The sequence below is a fragment of the Podarcis melisellensis genome (assembly GCF_964234715.1).
Source record: "Podarcis melisellensis genome assembly, chromosome: 7".
In the NCBI taxonomy this organism is placed as follows: domain Eukaryota; kingdom Metazoa; phylum Chordata; class Lepidosauria; order Squamata; family Lacertidae; genus Podarcis; species Podarcis melisellensis.
The window spans coordinates 88,566,000-88,586,252 of record NC_138539.1 but is presented as its reverse complement, the minus strand read 5'-3'; the positions used below and the strand labels follow the sequence as shown (position 1 = coordinate 88,586,252).

The 20,253-nt window shown below is 43.1% G+C and overlaps 1 protein-coding gene across 5 annotated transcripts in view; it reads left to right on the top strand.

The window, feature by feature from the left end:
- The first annotated feature begins 2,518 nt into the window (after nt 1-2,518).
- AFAP1 (actin filament associated protein 1) overlaps nt 2,519-20,253 on the top strand; it is a 50,469-nt gene continuing 32,734 nt past the window's right edge. For 4 of the 5 annotated variants that reach the window (XM_081917784.1, XM_081917782.1, XM_081917783.1 and 1 more), the window contains exons 1-5: nt 2,519-2,613; nt 13,484-13,612; nt 14,743-14,840; nt 18,365-18,473; nt 19,856-20,067. In XM_081917784.1, the coding sequence (XP_081773910.1) occupies nt 13,486-13,612; nt 14,743-14,840; nt 18,365-18,473; nt 19,856-20,067 (546 nt within the window). In that variant the 5' untranslated portion in view covers nt 2,519-2,613; nt 13,484-13,485. Of the gene's footprint in view, nt 2,614-3,063; nt 3,134-13,483; nt 13,613-14,742; nt 14,841-18,364; nt 18,474-19,855; nt 20,068-20,253 lie in introns of those variants that run through there. The other variant, XM_081917781.1, reaches the window with a different exon arrangement.

Here is a 20,253-nt window from a genome sequence, read left to right as displayed (position 1 = left end):
CAGTGACGATTGGGGGTAGGAAGATGCACGGGCAAGATGGCGTGTGGGGATTTGGGGTTGGCGGACAGGTGTGCAAGCTGGGGGGTGGATGGGGCTTAAGGAGACACAAGTGTGGGCTGGGTCATGGGGATCTGGGTTAGGGAAGCACATGCATAGGCTGGGTCGTGGGGGTTAGGGAGCCGTGTATAAGCTGGGTTGTGGGGATGGGTGTGTGCAGGCAGACACGGGTTGTGGGGATGGGGGCATGTAGACTGGGCCATGGGGGTGAGAGAGATCCATGTGCAAGCTGGGTTGTAGGGATGAGCATTAGTGATACTGACCATCTCATTAGCCAAAAGCAGGCCCATACTTCCCATTGAAATGTTTATAAGTTTATGTTGATTAAAATACAGTGGTACCTCAGGTTACATATGCTTCAGGTTACATACACTTCAGGTTACAGACTCCGCTAACCCAGAAATAGTACCCCGGGTTAAGAACTTTGCTTCAGGATGAGAACAGAAATCGTGCTCCGGGGGCGCGGCAGCAGCAGGAGGCTCCATTAGCTAAAGTGATGCTTCAGGTTAAGAATAGTTTCAGGTTAAGAATGAACCTCCGGAATGAATTAAGTATTTAATCCGAGGTTCCACTATAGTTCATTTTAAATATTGTATTGCTTTTCCTGTTCTTTGAGCACTACAAATAAAATATGTGCAGTGTGCATAGGAATTTGTTCACATTTTTTTCAAAGTATAGTCCGGCCCCCAACAGTGTCTGAGGGACAGTGAACCGGCCCCGTTTAAAAAGTTTGAGAACCCCTGAGTTAAACTATTTTATCTGAGAGGAAAGATGGGGTGCTTGGCATAGTCCTTACCACACAAAACAATAATGCCAAGCACTTTGATCACAAGTCTCTGCCCACAGATCTCACTGCCTCTGACAAAGAGGCGAGGAAGGACAATCCTGACACAGTTCCATCTTGGTTGATTTTAGTCTTTTTTTAAAAAAAAACCCTCCAAGATTAATAGCAAAGAATGGATAAGACATCTTACTCTTTTGTACTGCTGCCTTGTTCATATGAGGTATAAACAGTGTCTTCAAAAATGAGTGAACCCTGTTTGTTCTCCAGCAAAGATACACCTCTCTTGAGGGAGACCAAGGGAGTTCCCCCCCCCCCCGCCATCCTGACTTACACTATCACCACACTATGGACATTTTTATTATACGTCATTTTTAGAAATCCCTGTCTCCTTCCACTTCATTTTCCTCCAGTGCTAAGCAGGGAGATAGCACCATTTCTGGCACCTGGGAATGCAACTACACTTCCAGATCCTCAAGGGTAGAGGGGAGCGACACAGAAGACGCTCTCACACCGCCTTAGGCCAGGTCATAATCCCCAGTTCCGCCAGCTTTTTTATAGTCAGCTGGCAGGGTGCTTCAATCTTCACAGGGTCCTTAGCCTTCATTTTAAAGAGCAGCCTCCAGGATGCACCACCAAGCCAGATCCCACCTGAAAGTACTAAAAGCATGCACTTCTGTTGGGATAAAGAGATGGGTGTCACAGGCCTTGCAGCAGCTACTGTTGGGTCATGGGGAGTAAGTGCTGCTCTTCCTCTGTTGATGGCTGTGAGTTTCCTGCCTGTGGTGAGGATTTCAGCATTCAGTCAAGGGTTCCTAGTCCAGACATGCTCCCTCTGGACTACGTTCCCATCGGAGGTCCACCGATCCACCAACCTAAGGCAGGAGACTGAGAAGAGATACGATAGCCATCTTCAAATGTCTAAAAGGAATTTCGCATGGGAAATGGAGCAAGCTTGTATTCTTCCATTAGGGAAGGTAGGACTCGAACCAGTGGATTCACGTTACAATAAAGATTTTGCCTAAGCATCGGAAATAACTGTTCAACAGGGGAATGGTCTCCCTCGGGAGGTTGCGGTCTCTCCTTCTTGGAGGTTTTTAAGCAGAGGTTGGATGGCTGTCTGCCATGGATGCTTCGGTAGAGATTCCTGCAGTGCAGGGGGTTGGACTAGATGACCCTGGGGATCCCTTCCAACTCTATGATTCTATTAGGATCCCTTTCATAAAAGAGAGGACTTTAATGGCACGGCCATTCTTTATTTCGGCTTCTCCCAACGGGGCCACCAGGGATCAGAAAAGCTGAAGAAGAGAGCCTTCCTCCGAGGAGGCGGGAGACCCCCGGGCCCGCCGCCTTTCCCTCCAGAGGCCCCGCTCCGCCTTTTGCCAAGCTGGGCCGAGGGCGCCTGGCGGGCTCTGCGTGGCTTCCCGGCCTGGAGGGCAGGCTGCGCGCGGACCCCGCGGGACCTCTCCAGAGCCGGCGGCCGCCCTCCGCGAGGCAGGCCTCCGGCTTCCAAGCCAGCGGCACTGGCTGTCCGGCGCAGCCCCCTCCCTCCTTTGTTCTCTGGGGCCCCGCCCCCCCTCTCCCCCAGCTCGCCCATTGGCTCGCGCCGCCGCCACTCGGGTGGGGGCCCGCTCTGGCTCCGCTCCCCGGCCCGGAGAGAGAGAGAGAGAGAGCGAGCGGGAGCGCGCCGGGCTGGGCGGCCGAGCGGGCGTCTCCTCCTTCCCTGCGCTGCTTCGGCCGCGTCTGCAGCCGCCGCGGGACCAGGCGGGCGACGGGTAAGGCGGGAGGGCGGGCAAGGGGGGCTCGCCAGCCCCGGGGAGGCGGAGGAGGGAGCCGGCGGCGCCCCGAGCGCGGAGACAAAAGGCGGCCCCGGGAGCCCCGGCCGCTCCCTCGCGGGCTGCCAGGCCGGGGCGCGGGAGGGCGAGGCCAGCGCTGCCCGGACGCTGCCAGCCGCTCGGGAGGAGCGCGCTCCTGGCTCCCTGCGCCGCGGCGGCGTCTCGGGGGATGGCGGCGGCGGCGGGGCGAGCGGCAGATGCTGGTGCGCTTGGGGGAATTCCTGTCACAGGGAGTGACGGGGCACGTCCCCCGGCGGAGCGGGGCCGCGGCTGCCCGGCCACTTTCGCCCCACGTTCCTGGAAAGGCTCTGGAGGAGCCTCCAGCCAAAGTTAGTTGCGAGTGGCAACACCCATTGGAGGCCGTGGAATGGGGCTCCGGGTCATGACTGAGCGAAGTCGCGCAGAGCTAAGCGGATATCCTGTGCATATCTGCCTAGAGGCAAGTTGGGCTTACTCCCAGGTAAATGTGCGCAAGATTGCCCATTGTGTGTGTCTGGCTCCTGATGACTTCTGGCAAGGAGACTGAAAAGTGCAACCCCCAGTAAGGATCAAATGACTTTAGCATATCTAAATAGGGACTTGCCTGGTGCTGAGGGGAGTTGCTTCCAGGTGACCAGGGATACATTTATTATTATTAGTTTGCATTTTCTTCTTCCTAAATTAGCCTGTCCGTATGCTACAAATTGCTAACATACATATTTGTAAGCAGGTTAGTAAAAATCTTTGAGGTAGCAACTTTTGTGGACTTACTAGCAACGGGATGCTGCCAAACACAGTTACTAAAGCCTGATAAAAATCTGACCACCTGGCTAAAGGAATAGTTAAGCTACACCGCAGAATGTGTCAGGTTAGTTCCAATTAATAAATTTGTGAGGATTAAGGAAAGCATATAATTGAATAATGGAAATGGAAATAATTGCCATCCTTAAAAGTATATTAGAGTAAGAAATGCAGAGCAATTGTCCTTCTAACAATTTTTCATTCTTTGAGAAATTGTTTTAATTTCTACTCTCAAGTTCTCCATTTAAATATACAAAATTATAGCTCAGGAAAATATTACTAACATAAAAATCTGTAGAAAAATATGCTTCAAACTGAGAGAAGGACATGATGAAGTAGAATGTCCCTAGATACATTTCACCCATATTTTATATGTCTAAAAGTTCAAACACTGGTTCCACTTTCCACAGAATACAACTGGTTTCTTTCTTCACTTTAAATATTGGCGTGTAAGTGCCACTGTCAGCAGAGTATTCCATACTTAGATATTTTTCATGTGCTTCCTTCTTAGATGCCATTTCCCTGTAATTAACAGATTAGTTAATGGGTTCCTTCATCATACAGTTAAAAATATATATATAAAAGCAAACTGTCTTGAGGACATAATAACAAAATTAATTTTAGTTCTATGTTAATTCAATAATTTTGTTCTCCATATAAGTATAAAAAATGACAGAAAAAGCATAACACATACTCTAATTCTGTTGAACCAATCATTAAGATTCAAAACTTTACATACTGTGACTCTGGTTCCCTAACCCCTTAATCCAACAACATATTTTAATTCTGATTATTTGCAGGAATGTGAGCCTGAGTACTGGGTAGCTGTAATGTTTGGTTTTAGCATCTTAAAAGGAAGTCAGTGTCTTAGCAGTCATAAGGAACTGTAGAAAAATGGAGACTGATTTTCAGGTTCAGCTCTGGTCCAGTCCAGGCCAAGACATTTAAAAACAATTATGCTAAATTTGCGACCCATAGACTCATCGGATTTGCAAGAAAGTTATTTTTCCATTGAAGTGCAGTCCACTTAAGGACTACTTTGCTGAGATATTTTAGTAGCCAACCAGAGTACCCAAATGGGATTGATATCCTGTTCACTCAACTCCCTGAGCTCTTGTAACCATAAGTGAAATCTGAAAGTTAATTGTAAGATTGTCAAGTAGAAAGGTTCCAGAAGAAGACACATTGCCACACAAACTTGAAATGATGGCCACCAGTCCTTGTTATTAACAATACAGGCCAAGTCCCCAAAGGTTTGACCCGAATCTGCAAATGTCCTCGCCATTGGCAATCATACTTTTTAATCTGGCAAGTGCTCCCAATCTGCTCTGGAACCTAGAGAAGGGCAGGGTTCCTTCCCATCCTCTCACTGAACCCTAAAAACACTTGGAAAACAATGGGGCATCTTTGTGCTTTCCAAGCGTCTCTGAACTCAGCACAAGCTCAAAGAGAAACTGCACCCTTATTTGGGCTCCAAAGAAAGGCAGAGGCTTTCCCTGACTCCCAGTGGCCCTCTTTTCTTCTGCAGGGTCCTGCACTAAAATGGAAAATATCATGGCCTGTAGGCACAACACTTAGCAGAGTTAATTTCAGTTATAACTTGGCCTGGATTTAACCAGAGCAGAAAATCTGGTCAGAGCTGGGAAGAAGTTCCACTGGTTCTCAAAGGGTTTGGAATGCTCCCAAATGCGCTGTTACCGGTTTATTAGACCACATGTGAGCCACTGTCAGCCCAGGGGGTGCATTCTGCCCCTGATCTCTTGATGCCTCCTGGTTGCCGTGTTCTTCCATCTCATCAGAGTCCCTTCCTACCAGTTCCCTGCTCCTTTTTCTGGTCTTTTCAAAATGTGTTTCCCCTCTTTCTGTGTGGTTGGAGAAGGGACAGAATTTTACTTGATTAAAATATAATTTATGCTTGGTTTTATTTTGTTTATTCCTGGTTGTAGGTTTAGAGGACAGCTGTGTTTTCCCCAGATGACTGAAAACAAATTGGTAGCCTTCTGTGATTTGTGCATCTATATAGAAATTACTTTCATGGAATTTGTTAGAACCGTAGCTCTGTTAGAACCGTCTGCTTTAAAAATATATTTAAAAATTCTCTGTATACTTAATTTGAGAGCAATCCTATCATTTGGCAGGGCTTGCTTTGAGAAGAATTGAGAAATTTAATTTGAGGTAGTTTTTCTGAAAATTTTAGGGTGGTTTATATACCAAATTAAATAATTCCATCATTAATCTGCTCTGCATCTCTTCCTGTATGATGCATTGCTTCAAGAATGACCAATTGTCATTTTTATTCCAGATTCAAGTTCAGTTCTCCACATTCCCATATCAGTTTGCAACTTAAAAAATCATTGTGAAAGTTTTCCAACATTTTATTGCCAGTCTCCTAATATTTGCATGTAATTTTGTTTGATTTACACATTTTTGCAAATATAATGCATTTTGATATGCTATTTTAACTAATATATGTGTATCCTTATGCACATTTTTATATGCATCATTTGAACGGAGAACAGCATCACAAAATTTGGAGAAGTGCAGATTTAGAAGGCTAGCAGTCTTTGGGTTTACATTTTAGGCAGGTTCGCATTAAGATCCGAACTGAATTTCTCAATAGATTAGTTGGGTATGACCCATTATCTTTTCCTTTAGGCAGAGGATTGAGCAGAGGACCAGCAACTAAGAGCTGCAGAACAGGGGGATCAAAGAAGAAAAGCATTTTAGTTCAGCAATTTCCTCTAAATCGGAGATGACTAATATTCTTGGAGTGAGGGCCAAATTTGTCCTTGGCCAACTCTCCAGGGACCTCATGCTAGTGGTGGGGCTTTGCAAAAGTGGGTGTGGTCATCATGCAAACTCACACATGCGCTTTAGGATGTGCAAGCCTAGGCAGACAAACACAAAAGGCTCCCACCCACCTCTCTAATCAATCTCATGACCAGAATAGAGGCAATTTACATCCCTTTCAGTGTGCTGGGCTCTATCTCTGCTCACCCCAATATCTATTTTATTTCTTTATTTTGCCTGTGCCACCAAAATCTGTAGGGTCTGAGGGGCAGAAAAACATTCTTGGGGAGTTCAGATCAGGACCCCACTTCCCTTTTTCTAAATTGTATAATTCCCTAACCTGCAGGTAAAACTTGATAACATCTCTGTTTGACTTTGATTTGACCTGGCATTGTCTTGGTAAGCAAAATTTGACTTTGGTTTAAACTGTAACTGGAAAAGGCTGTAGTTACATATGACCATCTTATTGATAACATTGCTACCGGCGGGGGGGGGGGGGGAATTTGGGAGCCAAAATGCAACCTTATCTGTCTATTCAAATTAATGTCATTAACTCTTACGTCCACAATATACAGTATTTTTAAGACTCATTTGAAAGCAACAAGATTCCAAGGTCTGAAAACAATAAATGGGTTAACGACAAATATGCTAAATATTGCTTAATCTATGGGAGGTAATATATTTTCCTGCTTTTAAATAACTTTACATGGACTATTGCCTTTCAAAGGTGTTTTGGGACTGAATTATGGAGCACAGTGGACCCCAAATTTGTTTTTTTGAGGTCTGCTACAGTTAGGTCTTTGTACATAGGAAGTGGTATTGAGGACTGAAGTAGGCTTTTGGACAATGACCTCCTGAGTGTGTAGCACATTTGCTTCAATATGGGTTGCAGTTGCATTTCATAAGGTGGCCGTTGTTTGTTACCAAGTAGTTCTCCTTGAAGCTACTTGCGAAACCCACAGACAACAATTGGATCTTAGAGAATGAAAGCTACTCCCAGATGATTTGAGGGCTGAGGATGATAATAGAGCTAGGAAATGAATGAAGCACAGATTAAAAGGAGGATGTGGAATGAATTATAACCTGCACTTTTTTTTGCTGGTGTTGCCTTTTAAAATCAACTCTTATTTTAGAATCTTGAATGTATGATTTACATCTAGTTCCTTGACAGATGCTTGCACAGCCATTAGCTTCCAGACTATGTGAACCGCCCTGGGACCTCTGAGTATAGAGCAGTATGATAATAATAATAATAATAATAATAATAATAATAATAATAATAATAATAATAATGTCAGTGACCTCTTTGGAAGGAATGCACAGGATGAAGATGGTATAGGTTGGCAGTCATTCATATCATTGTGATATGGTTGGCTGGTTTACTCACTGTGAAAGAATGGTCATGGTCTTGACAAAAAGAATCATAGAACAGTAGGGACCCTGAGGATCATCTGGTCCAACCCTCTGCAATGCAGCTGTTCCAAATGGGGATAGAACCTGCAACTCTGGTGTTATTACTACCATGCTCTAACCAACTGAGCTATGCAATTTTCTTAGTGTCTGTCAGTTGTCCCCTTTCTCTGGAATGGACAATTCATCTGCATGAATAGGGGCTTGGACCTGTGCACCACAAGGTGTGTTTATATGTGTGTGCGGTTTTTGGGAAATGAATGGGTAGAAGAACATAAGAGCAGCCTGCTGGATCAGGGCAGTGGCCCACCTGGTCCAGCATCTTGTTCTCACAGTGGCTAGCCAGATGCCTGTGGGAAACCCGCAAGGAGGATTTGAGCACCAGAACACTCTCCCTTCCTGTGGTTTCTAGCAGCTGGGGTTCAGAAGCAGGCAGAGAGAGACAGTTTAGTAGGGGTTAGCGGAACCTGAGTGCCACTTTAGAGCAGTGTTTCACAACATTGGGATTCTAGCTGGTTTTGGACTACAACTCCCATCATCCCTAGCCAGCAAGACCAGTGGTCAGGGATGATGGGAACTGTAGTCTGAAAACAGTTGGGGACCCAAGGTTGGGAAACGCTGCTTTAGAGCAGCCTGTCATAGCTGCTCTCTAGGAGTTGGATTGATTCTCTCTGCTCATAGGACCACTTTGCTTATACAGTATATTTGTAAATTAAAGAAATATTGTAAGGATGCCCTAAATCCCCAGCATAGGTGCTGCCTCCTAGGCACCAAAGCAGTTTCGGCCCCCATAATATTTTTTTAGGGGAGCGGGTCCCTCAGTATTCTGAGCGCTTCTGATCATCTGGATGAACTGGTGTGTCTGATCTTCAGTGCTTTCTCATTCAAAGGAATTTTAACCTTGTTGTGCTGTCTTGGAACACCTCACCACTTGGAAATATGTGTGCTATGTACTAATATGGTGGCTGACAACAAGCAGGTGAGGATAATGGTGCACTATTTTGTTAATGGTGTGCTGTCTCTAGGGAAAGATTTGTCAGCGACTCTTGCCAGAATCATTCTTACCTTGAGAATGTGTTACTTTGATAAGTTAGGAACATGTAAAGAGGAATTGGTTGCAATTGTTGCCCATAAAATCAGACTAAAATTTGCTGATGTGTTTCCTACCAAGGTGAGCCTTTGGTTGGTTTGTTTGGTCTGCCATGCTTTCCCCTGGATTCTGTAGTTATTAAAAAATAAATGAAACTGAAGTCATACCAAGGGGGAGCCTAGCAGGCTGCTGCTGAGTACCTGCATCTCCTTGAAAAAGCTGCCACCTTGATCTGGGGGCCAGTTCACACTTAAATGTAAGCAGTTGTGCCCTTCCCCAGACATAGGTGTGTCTTGGGAAACACTGGGATCTTCCCTCTTAAGGTGGTAGACCTGTCAATTGACTGGTGAAATGCTGACAAATGACTTTCTTATGTGGCTGTTGTCCACTGTGTACATGACAGCTTAACTTTTTATTTATTGTGAATAGCACTAGAAAGAACGATATTTGCACATTTTTGTTGTGGTGGAGATGGGGTGTGTATGCTCGTTTTGATCACTTTTGGCAAACTGATGCCTGATGTAATGTTTCTTTTAGAGACTTGTAGTCTCTCTAAGCAACGCCCCTCTGCACTTGGCATATAGCTGCTCAACTTTCTCCAATTAGGTGTGGTTCTCGTGTTTTGGAGTGTTAAGTCAAAGACACTCCTGGCATCTGAACTCCTCCATTTGTGGAGAAGTAGTGCAGAAAAGGAACAAAGAGGTATAATGGCATATGGCATTTCAAACAATTTGCAGAATTGTAAACACTTCGCCTGTGTTCTGCTGGATTACTTGGCTAACAAGATCCAACATATTGTCTTTTGAAAACTCAAAACGTTTTGCTACGGTATCGAAAGACACACAAAAAGGTGATGTGAACAGAATTATGTTTTACTCTGGTTACTGTGTCAACTTCAAACTTACGTATGTTGTTTACAATTAAAAGATTGAAAGCATAAGGTAAAAGAATACAACATGGAAGTTGAATCACAACACAATAAAACCAGCAACACTGTAATGTGAATTATCTCTGAGCATTGATATACCACACTGAAATTTATTTATGACATAGTTCAAATACCTAATCCATACCCTCCCTCGTGTTAATGGAGGATGGGGTGGGGAGAGGATTATGAAATATATTGTAATGTGATATCTGAAGCAAGACCTCTGTAAGATTTGCCTCTACCAGTCATTTGCGTGTGTCACAGCTGTTTTCTACAGACAGTTGGCAGCTGCACACTCAGACAGACAGGCCATGCCAAGTCCCATAGTGACCATTTTCAGCCATATGTTGATGAAGGCTTGATAACGTTGATGGTAATGGGGAGACTTAATGAAGGAGTTTCCTTTTTCCTCCTTTGCCAAGAAACATGCCCCACCCCCCAAGCAAGAGAAACCTTTCAGTTATACTTCTAGTGGTAGGTTTTGACTTGCTTGTACAAAATATAAAATCATTTAAATATTTAAGAGGTAACTCAAATGTGTAATTCTTTGTGGAGGGCTAAAGATGAAAACAAATGAAAAGTGCTATTAGGAATTGCAGGTTGACAAAATGAAATGGCAAATGAAGTCTTCTGGCTTTTTATTTGCAAAGGATTCTGTTGGTGCAGAAGTAATTGAAATCACATAAAAGTTAGAAATGTGTGTTTGTTTGCAGTGTTTAATAATTCAGTGTGGTGGTGTTTTAAGGAAGACAGATGGCAGCAATAGCTTCTTAATTCTGATATGAGCCTTATTAATTTTCAAGCGAGCAACAGAAGCAGCTGGCAAGATGAGAAAATCCATCCCCGTTGTAGTGTGGTTAGTGGTTGTCATTGCCTGAGCCAGAGGACTCAGCTGGGTGCAGCCCTGATGGCCAACTAATGAGAGTCTCAGTGTAGGACAAACCTTCCTCCTGCCTTTGAGATGGTATGGGGATCGGCATATCAGCGTATTTATCCATACTTTGTTTACACTTAACATTTAATATGCAGCAGATATGTAGAGCTGCTCATAATGTGTGTCTCATAATTGGAAATGCATGCTCCATCTTCTCTTAACGCAAGAATTGCCTTGGTGGAAGATACCAGAGCTCCTCCTCACTTAGCATTCTGCTTCCAACACAGCCAGCCAGATTTCTCTGGGAGCTCACAACCAGGGACTGGCTACTTCTCCATGAACATTGGGAGGGAGGTTATTGGTTTGTTTTGTTTATTCTGGATTTTTATGCTGTGAACCACTCTAAGATATTCAGATGATGGGCATAAAAAATGAAATATAAACATTTCTAATTCCTTTAAAAGCAATCTAGGCTTGTGGCCATGATTAATAGTTATCCAGGTGTTTGTACACTTACATCTAAGTGTTCATATACAAAATTTTGTTTCTGAGAACATCTGAACCAGCCAACTGAATTAATCTTTACATTCATTTTTTTTATAGTCTTGTTGAAAGTTAGGCTTGTTCATTATGGGAGGGCTGCCCCATTTGTGTCTCTGCCCTCATTGTATCCTTTTTTTTTTTACTTCTCATAGAAGAAATGTGCTGCCAGATCAAGGGTGAGGATGGATATAGACCACCTGGGAATTGACCTTCCCCTGTGATCTCTCAGTTGTGCTGCTCTCCCTTAGGCAACATAACAACATCTTCAATAACTGTATCTAATGAAACCTTGCTTCTCAGAAAGTTACCTGGTTATCTTTATGGATAGCCTTGAAAGGGTGATGTAGTTTGATAAATAAATCTAGCAGTTGATTTTTTTCATGGCATCAGAAATTTTATGGTCAATAAATCTGTTTTGCTTTCTCCTACAGAACAGACAATATTAACTCTGTGCTATACTGTCAGTACATGAAAGATTTGTTCTAATCTATTAAGGCTCCCTGCATTCCATCGCCTGGATCATCTTAGCTGCTCTGCTTCTTTTTTTCTGTGCCTTTGCATATGAAGGGCAGGTTCAAATGTTACTAGAAAGCTCAAAGCTCTTCCTCATGGTGCCTCAGACATCTAAAAGCTGTTTACATCACACATTTACCCAAATATGTGCAGTGTCCTGTTTCACCATAATCATCTGGCAGTGTAGGGCACTTTAAACCCATCCCACCCCTTGGCTTCCAGATGTTAATGTTTGTAGATGAGCATCAATAAAGGGAAGAATGTGCTCTAGTCTAATGAAGGGGGTAGGTAATGCTTGAACTGGCTTTGCTGCAAACTGTTTATCCGCCTGTCCAAGGGATGAGCACTTTCTGAATCCTCAAAGATGTCTCATTTTCCTGACAGTAGTCTAGAGGCCAGAAGTATGTTGTGCCAAATAAACAGACTGTCAGTGAAGGTGGACTATAAATGCAGAAATGTGAAAAATGGCATCAAGCGAAGGTTAGATGAAATTGGTTTGGGTGGTGCATTTACCAGTTGGCCATCTTACCCTTACCCTTACCCAGATTATCCGGAGCTTTGAGCTGAGTGTCATATGCTGATGACACTCAGCTCTATCTGCTGATGGATGGCCACACTGACTCGGCCCCGAACACACTGACCAGATGTTTGGAAGCTGTGGCTGGATGGTTTCGTGGGAGCCGATTGAACCTAAATCCTTCGAAGACAGAGGTCCTATGGCTAGGTTGGGATGGCATGGGGGTGAGGGACCAACTCCCTTCTCTTGCGGGGGCCCAATTAGTGCCATTGCCTTCCATTAAGAGTTTGGGTGTAATCCTTGACGCCTCCCTTTCAATGGAGGCGCAAGTTACAGCAACAGCCAAGGCGACATTTTCCCACCTTCGCCGCATCAAGCAGTTGGTCCCTTACCTTTCCCGCCCCAACCTGGCCACAGTGATCCATGCGACGGTCATCTCCAGGCTTGACTACTGTAATTCGCTCTATGCGGGGCTGCCCTTGAAGCTGTCCCAGAAACTCCAGCGGGTACAGAATGCTGCAGCGAGGCTCCTCACGGGGTCTCTGCCCTGGGAGCATATTCATCCAGTGCTTTTCAAGCTGCACTGGCTCCCGGTGAAGTACAGGGTCAGATTTAAGGTGCTGCTTTTGACCTTTAAAGCCCTTCACGGCCTAGGACCCTCGTACCTACGGGACCGCCTCTCCCAGTATGCCCCACGGAGAGCCCCAAGGTCCATAAATAGCAACACCCTAGGGGTCCTGGGCCCTAAGGAAGTTAGATTGGCTTCAACTAGAGCCAGGGCCTTTTCAACTCTGGCTCCGGCCTGGTGGAACGCTCTGCCTCATGAGACCAGGGCCCTGCAGGATCTGATTTCCTTCCGCAGGGCCTGTAAGACAGAGTTGTTCTGCCTGGCCTTTGGCTTGGAGCCAATTTGATTCCCTCCCTCTCTCTCTCTCTCTCTCTTTTTCTTTCTTTCTTTTCCTTCTCCTCCTGCGATGAGGCTACATTTTAATATTTTAATGTTCCATTATTTTAATGTTGTATTTTGTTTTTGTTTTTAAGTTGTAATCATTCATCTTGTTTTTATTATTGCTTGTAAGCCGCTCTGAGCCTGGCCTTGGCTGGGGAGGGCGGGGTATAAATAAAAAATTATTATTATTATCCATAGTGTCCTTTCCCTTCAGTTGCCTGTCACTGGATTGCCCTGGTATAAATACCATTCCTACCTGTTGTTCAAATGGTCTCAAGCAACAATAGACAGGAAGCTGCTATGTACAATTTAAACCACTACCAGCAGCTTCCTTTACAGTTCTGCTAGGCTGCCTGTTCTAAATGTCATTTTTAAGCATATTTTCATTATGCAAAATTGTTTTTATTTTGTTTCAGCCATGGAAGAATTAATAGTTGAACTACAGCTGTTTCTTCAGCTTCTGGACCATGAATACTTAACAACCACAGTCAGGGAGAAAAAGGCAGCTTTGAGTAACATTCTTCTGAGGATACAATCATCAAAAGGTTAATGCCAGGTTTATGTTATTAGCATATGGTATGGGGTGAGGTAAGACTGTGTTTAACCCAGAGCACTAGGAAAACAAAACCTCGCCCAGTCCCCCCCCCCCATCTTGTTGCAGTCTGGCTTACAGGTTCTGCACCCGAGTAGAACAGCATTTCCAAGTGGCCAATCTTGCAGGGGTGAACCTTCTGGTGGTTCTCTCACTGCGAGAAGTGAAGTTACAGGGAACCAGGCAGAGGGCCTTCTCGGTAGTGGCGCCTGCCCTGTGGAACACCCTCCCAGCAGATGTCAATGCAATAAACAACTATCTTACTTTTAAAAGATATCTACAGGCTGCCTTGTTTAGGGAAGTTTTTAATGTTTGATGCTGTATTGTGTTTTTAATATTTGGATGGAAGCCGCCCAGAGTGGCTCGGAAACCCAGCCAGATGGGCGGGGTATAAATAATTTTTTATTATTATTATTATTATTATTATTATTATTATTATTATTATTATTTAATTAATTATTAGTGCTGAGGGCAGGGAGTATGGTCAAATTGGGCACAAACAGTTCATGCCTCTAACAGGGAACAGGGGTGTTTTATGGAGTTGGGGGGAGGAAGGTGGAGGGTTAACTCTTCTCTGCACAGCAATTAGGCTTGAAAGCAGCTTCTCATTCAGCCCAATGAAAGGCTGTTTTCAAGTCTCATTTCCCTGTGTGTGAGGGACTTCTTTTTTAAGGGGTGGTGGTGTCACAGGGCATGGAGAGTGGAGGGTTGACCACTTACTTTCTGACCCTTCTAAAACTGTCACCCCATGGCATTTTGTCTTGAAAACAGCCATTGGTTTCAGTTAAAGGCTGTTTTCAAGGGAGGAGGGGGTCTTTGCTCTGGATAGGCCACAACACACACTAGTGCCCCATTCCCAGAGGAAAGATTTGCATCATTCTCTTCATGCCTCTTAAAATAAGGATTCTTAACTCCCCTCTTGTTTTTATTTTCATTTAGCAAGTCACTGCCCTTGTAATGTGTTACTCCTTCTCTCCCACCCCATGTCCTGTGTGTAAGCTTTGAGTTGATGCCATGGTAAGCATCACCGACTCCATTAATTAATACCAATTTTACATAGTATTTTCCCCATCCTCACATTAGATTTTGAAATAAAAGAAAATGCACAGAAACAAGAGGTTACCAGTAACTTACCTGCTCCTCCTCAGATGCCTCTGCCAGAGATTCCTCAGCAATGGCTGGTGAGTATATTCTAAGTGTTTGCGAATGAAGAGATCTTTCTCAATTTTATTTAATAGTACACCTTTGGAATTCATTTACCTATTTGTTTATTTGAATGTATAACCTGTTCCCTCATATCTATTTAAAGTGTGAAAGCAGCATATCCAGTAGGATGATTTGCCACACCTTTCTTGCCATACCATCTACTTGAAGAGCAATTTGACTTTCACTTTTAGCTAATACTGTCCTTAACAGATGATCCACCAGGTCCTCCTGTTCATACTTAAATATAATTGAAACAAATTTGCTTATTGACTATTCCCAGTGTTTCGTTTTCAATGAAGATACTACACCAAATTTTCACCCAATTTTAATTGATTTCCGTATTTGATGCCTGCCAATTAATATTTTGCGATATTGGATAGCTGACATGTTAATCAGTCTCAGTTGTTTTCATACTTCTATCTTCAGGGAATAATTGCTCTATTGACATATGCCAAGGAATTTATCTGTGTTCTCCACAGAATCCCTGAACATTGTACAAGATGCTGCAGTGTGTTCTTGGGTCTTGTACTCACTTGGGTCTTGTAACACCAGACATTCCTGTGGTTGCACATTGCAGACCAAGTGCACAAGCTGTCTTTAATCTACTCCTCCAAAGAACTCAGGGTACCCTGGGACATAGTGTGAAAATCCCTGTTACAATGTAAATGACTATATTTTATGGCTTGAATGCAATAGAAGTAAATATTAGACAGTATTTGACAGCTAGCGTACAATTTAACTTACAGCATTTGATAGACTATATTTGTTAATATTTAGTTGTTATTTGATAACATAAGTTTATAATTAGTATTTTGACTGTTAATAATTTATTTATTTAGGATAATTAAAAACAAATACAAAAATACCACTAATTTCCCATTTTGACACAATGAACAACTAAATAGTGCATCTTCATAGCACATTATGCATAAAAATCAGCTTCACAGATGGAAATAAAATTCAACATTGTAAAACATAGCAAACTGCCAAACGAAAATCCTTTAAGGACTAGAAAATAGAATATTACAGATGAAAAGTGTAATTTCCACATTTTAAACAACAGGATCAACAATTGGGCAAAAGAAAAATCAAGTTGCTCTTCCCATCCACATATGCAAAAGCAGTCACAATCCAATTGCATTCCCAGCCCCCTATACAACAAAAACATAATTACTGCTAAAAATACATCACATTCTGTTCCACCCAAGCACATTCTATATATGAACAACACATTCACACTAATGAAACTCAAAAACACCCTAAACTAATATGCTCATTACTATTCTAGAACACTGTTAGATCACACTCTTGACACTATTCCCACAGTTCAGCTTCCCATCCTCAAACAACAACATACTCACATGCCTACTCTGTGAGACCCAGACAAACCTGGACAAATACTGACATGCAAGCAATAATCCATAAACACCCCATGAACAAAGCCTTCATGCCAGGCACTTGCCCTCTCCATCTCTCACTCTGCAGGGGCAGGTGGGCAGAATCTCCCGTAGTTCTGAAGGTTATAGAAACTACTTCCTCCAACTTTCTCACAACCATGCAGTGACGCCTCACACTACACCCAGAAAAATAATTCGGTAAACATGCTGCCTCATATAAATACCCCTCCCTTCACCTCTCACCTAAGGGACCAAAGCTATCCTAATATCAGGCTGTCTGCATTCTCCACCTTAAAGAAAAAACACATTCTAGCTCACTAATCATGTTTATATGCTGCCAGAGAAATATCTGTTCAATCCTATAACTAATAGTGAAATTCTTCCAGGTGTGGCTGCTTGGAGTCCTGAAGAGAATTAATCCACACCACATATTGTTTCAGGTCCCACTTGCTTTCTTCCAATTCCCAGCATGAGTAATTTTTACTTGTATTTGTTCATTCTACCACAGCTGTTATAATAGCAACATGATAATGTTTAGGGATCTCCATCCCTCCTTCTAATGACTTTCTCAACTCAGTGATTTTATTATTCCCAATCAGTCTCTTCAACTTGGTTGAACCTGCATTTTTATGGAAAGCATCTGACTCATCTAGGCACATTTTGCTGTGGACCATCTTTGTAAATGCTGCCACAACTTAGCCCTAGGCTCATGTGATATTTTAACTGTTGGGCAAGTACTTTGATAACTTTATTCTTGAATATTTAACATCTCTGTCTTTCCATTTAGAATTACAAACATTTGTGTTATTGTTTTAAACGACTACCCGTTGCTTGGTTTTGCTTGATTTACGTTGCAACCAGCAGATTTGCTGAATTTGTCAGGCCACGCCATCCTTTGGCCCTGAGTGCATTGTGTGGGACTAAGTCCTTGCTGGTAGGTCCCCAAACCAGTTGAGGTGGCATAGTCTGGTCCCTTTTATTTCCCTTCCATTGCTTTCAATAGAAGGCAAATAGTTAAAGTGGGAGAAAGGAAAAGGGTGGAGGGACACAAGACCACTCCTCCACCCTGTTGACAAGACCAGCAGGTCATTCAAGTATGTTTGGTTCTCTTTCCTTCCTTAAGATTACAGCCTTGCAGTAGCCAATAAATTCTCCATCGATACAGAGTCCATCATAATCACTCTCTCTACTTTGTTACACATCGTCTTGATGTGGAAGACTTTTGGGCGCAGTCCTGTGCTACTAAGTAATTGGTAGAACACTCAGATCACATTTCCCTACCTTAGAAGAAAAGGCAGCTTAGCTGAGTGGTCTGCTGTGATTATACAAAAGCTGCATTTGGACGTTTAAATTTCCATGCAGGATTCCTAAAGAAGTTGCAAGATCTGAACATAATGTAAAACAACAACCACAACACCTTGATGTTTTCTTTTGGCCATTCAATGTGCTTCACTTTTGTGGAGCTGCCCTTGGGTCTGGTTCAGAAGCTCCAGATGGTGCAGGATGCCGCGGCCAGATTGATGATGGGAGATTCTGGTTGAGAACATGTGACAGTGTTGTTAAAACAGCTGCATTAGCTGTCCCATCTGCTAATGAGCCACGTTTAAGGTTCTTGCATTGATTTACAAAGCCCTGAACAACTTGGGGCCAGGATACCTCAGGGACCGCCTGGACCCTTATATTCCAGCTCAGCCGCTGAGATCATCTGCAAGAGAGTTTTTGGTCATTCCCAAAGCTGGTGAGGCTTGTTTGACAACAATGAGAAATTGAGCTTTAAGTGTCATCGGCCCAGTCCTGAGAAACACCCTGCCAACAGAGAGTCAGGGGGTGCCTTCTGTGCCAACTTCTAAATGCCTGCTGAAAAGTTTTCTGTTGTGCCAGGCATATGTAGGCATTTGGGAGTACAACCCCCCACAATGGTCTATTGATGCTTGGTTTTTGTTTTTATGCTTTTAACTTTTTATTATTTTATTGCCTGCTTTTATGTTTTTATATTGTTGTAAACTGCTGCGATAATAGTTTTTTGATACAGTGGTATATAATATTTATAATATAAATATTAAATAAATAATAAGTAAAATAAACTTTCCTCCCCCATTTAGCCACCAGATAATGGTCCACCACCATTACCTTCCTCATCCCTTCCTGAAGGTTACTATGAGGAAGCAGTACCACTCAGTCCAGGAAAGGCTCCAGAATACATCACATCCAGTAAGTAAAAGATACACAACTGAGTAAAGTCAACTGCAAACAGGAAAAAAAATGCAGACAATATATATTATATCTGCACAAAACTGATAAACCTGTTTTAGTTAAACTAGATTCCGTTTCATTTGTTGGTAGGATTGAGCCTGTGTTGAGCCTGTGACACTTGATCAGTATTCTAGGTTACCTACCAGAAATTATTTTTGCTCACTGTATGCTACTCAAGCATTCAAGACTGTCCTGCACTTTTCAAATAATGATCCGCTTGACCTTTTTACCAAGCAATTCTAACTATAGGAAGCCAGCAGAATCTACTCTGGGTAATTTAAACTGACATAAATGAAGCTGGCATAAGTTACCCTTATTTCCAAACTCCATTGAGGAACAAGGCTACTGCCGGCTGAGCTGGCCTGAGTCTGGCAGAGAGAAAACAAGCCTTGAAAATAGAGTTTGACTTTCACCACCTTTTTTGACGGTGTAGCTTCCATAGGATTATGGAGTTGGAAGGGATCCTGAGGGTCAACTAGTCCAATCCCTTGCCAGGATCTTAGGTCACATGACCAAGCTGAAGGGGGTTTGGAACAGGTGCAAGTCACCCATGTGCTATCCCACCCAGCCACACTCCTTTTTACACTGGCCTCAGTTCAGCCAGCTTTGGCTGAGCTGGGATAGGAGACTTCCCCTGCTGTGCCTCTGGCTAAGCCAGGATAAGGGCTCAGTGAGAAAACTTACTTATCATCCTGGTGGATCTTGGGTTAGAATTGTGCTGCCACTATATCTGTGGCTTCAGTGTTAGAATCAGAATGCCTTGGAGCACCAATTTCTGGGGATTCTGAGTGAGAGAGGGCTTCCCATAGACATCTGGTTGGCTCACTTAAGAATGTCGAATTGAAGTCATTGTGGGACTGCACAAACTGAGTAAACATTTGCCCTTTCATGGGCATATAAAACTTACTTTATGTATAAGGAGGCAGGCCTGGGATTTGGGTGTCTTTCAGATCAGCATTTTCCTTCTCACATTATGAGGAGATGTAGTTAATGAGAGAGGGCTGGACAACAAGGCCCTTAAACATTTGAACCAACTTTCCCAAACAAATAGGTTTAGGATTCTGCATTTCTTCCTTTGTTTTATAGTTTTTTGGCTTTGGTTATTATTTGTAAGCTAACTTTGATAGTGAAAATGTAAATGTGATACTTCTATAAAAAGTTACTCAGTAGACTTACGTCTGTTGATCTTTTAATCTACTGATATTACTTAAGAAAATGCTTTGATAGACATGAGATCATTCTGAGCAGACTGTTTTGTTCCAAATGTTGCTTTGTTGGAATGTGCTGTTTGGTAAAGTTTATTTTAATAGAACTCCCCACCCCACCACTTTTGTCTTAAGATTACGATTCTGATGCTATGAGCAGCTCTTATGAGTCTTATGATGAAGAGGATGAGGATGGGAAAGGGAAGAAAATGAGACACCAGTGGCCTTCTGAAGAAGCATCGATGGACCTTGTTAAGGATGCTAAAATCTGTGCCTTCCTTTTAAGAAAGAAGCGATTTGGGCAGTGGACTAAACTGCTTTGTGTGATCAAAGAAAACAAACTACTGGTGACTAAAATTTATGGTTTTTTGTGATAATGCCAGTTATAGTGTATTGAAGCCTGGGAAAACTATCCATGAGGCTGTGAACCACCTGCCTGAGTGTGCTGGCTGACTTGCTGCTGCCATTAGCCTGGTGAAAACATAACCAGCAGGACAACCCACTTATCACAAAATCTCACAGCAGCAAAATTT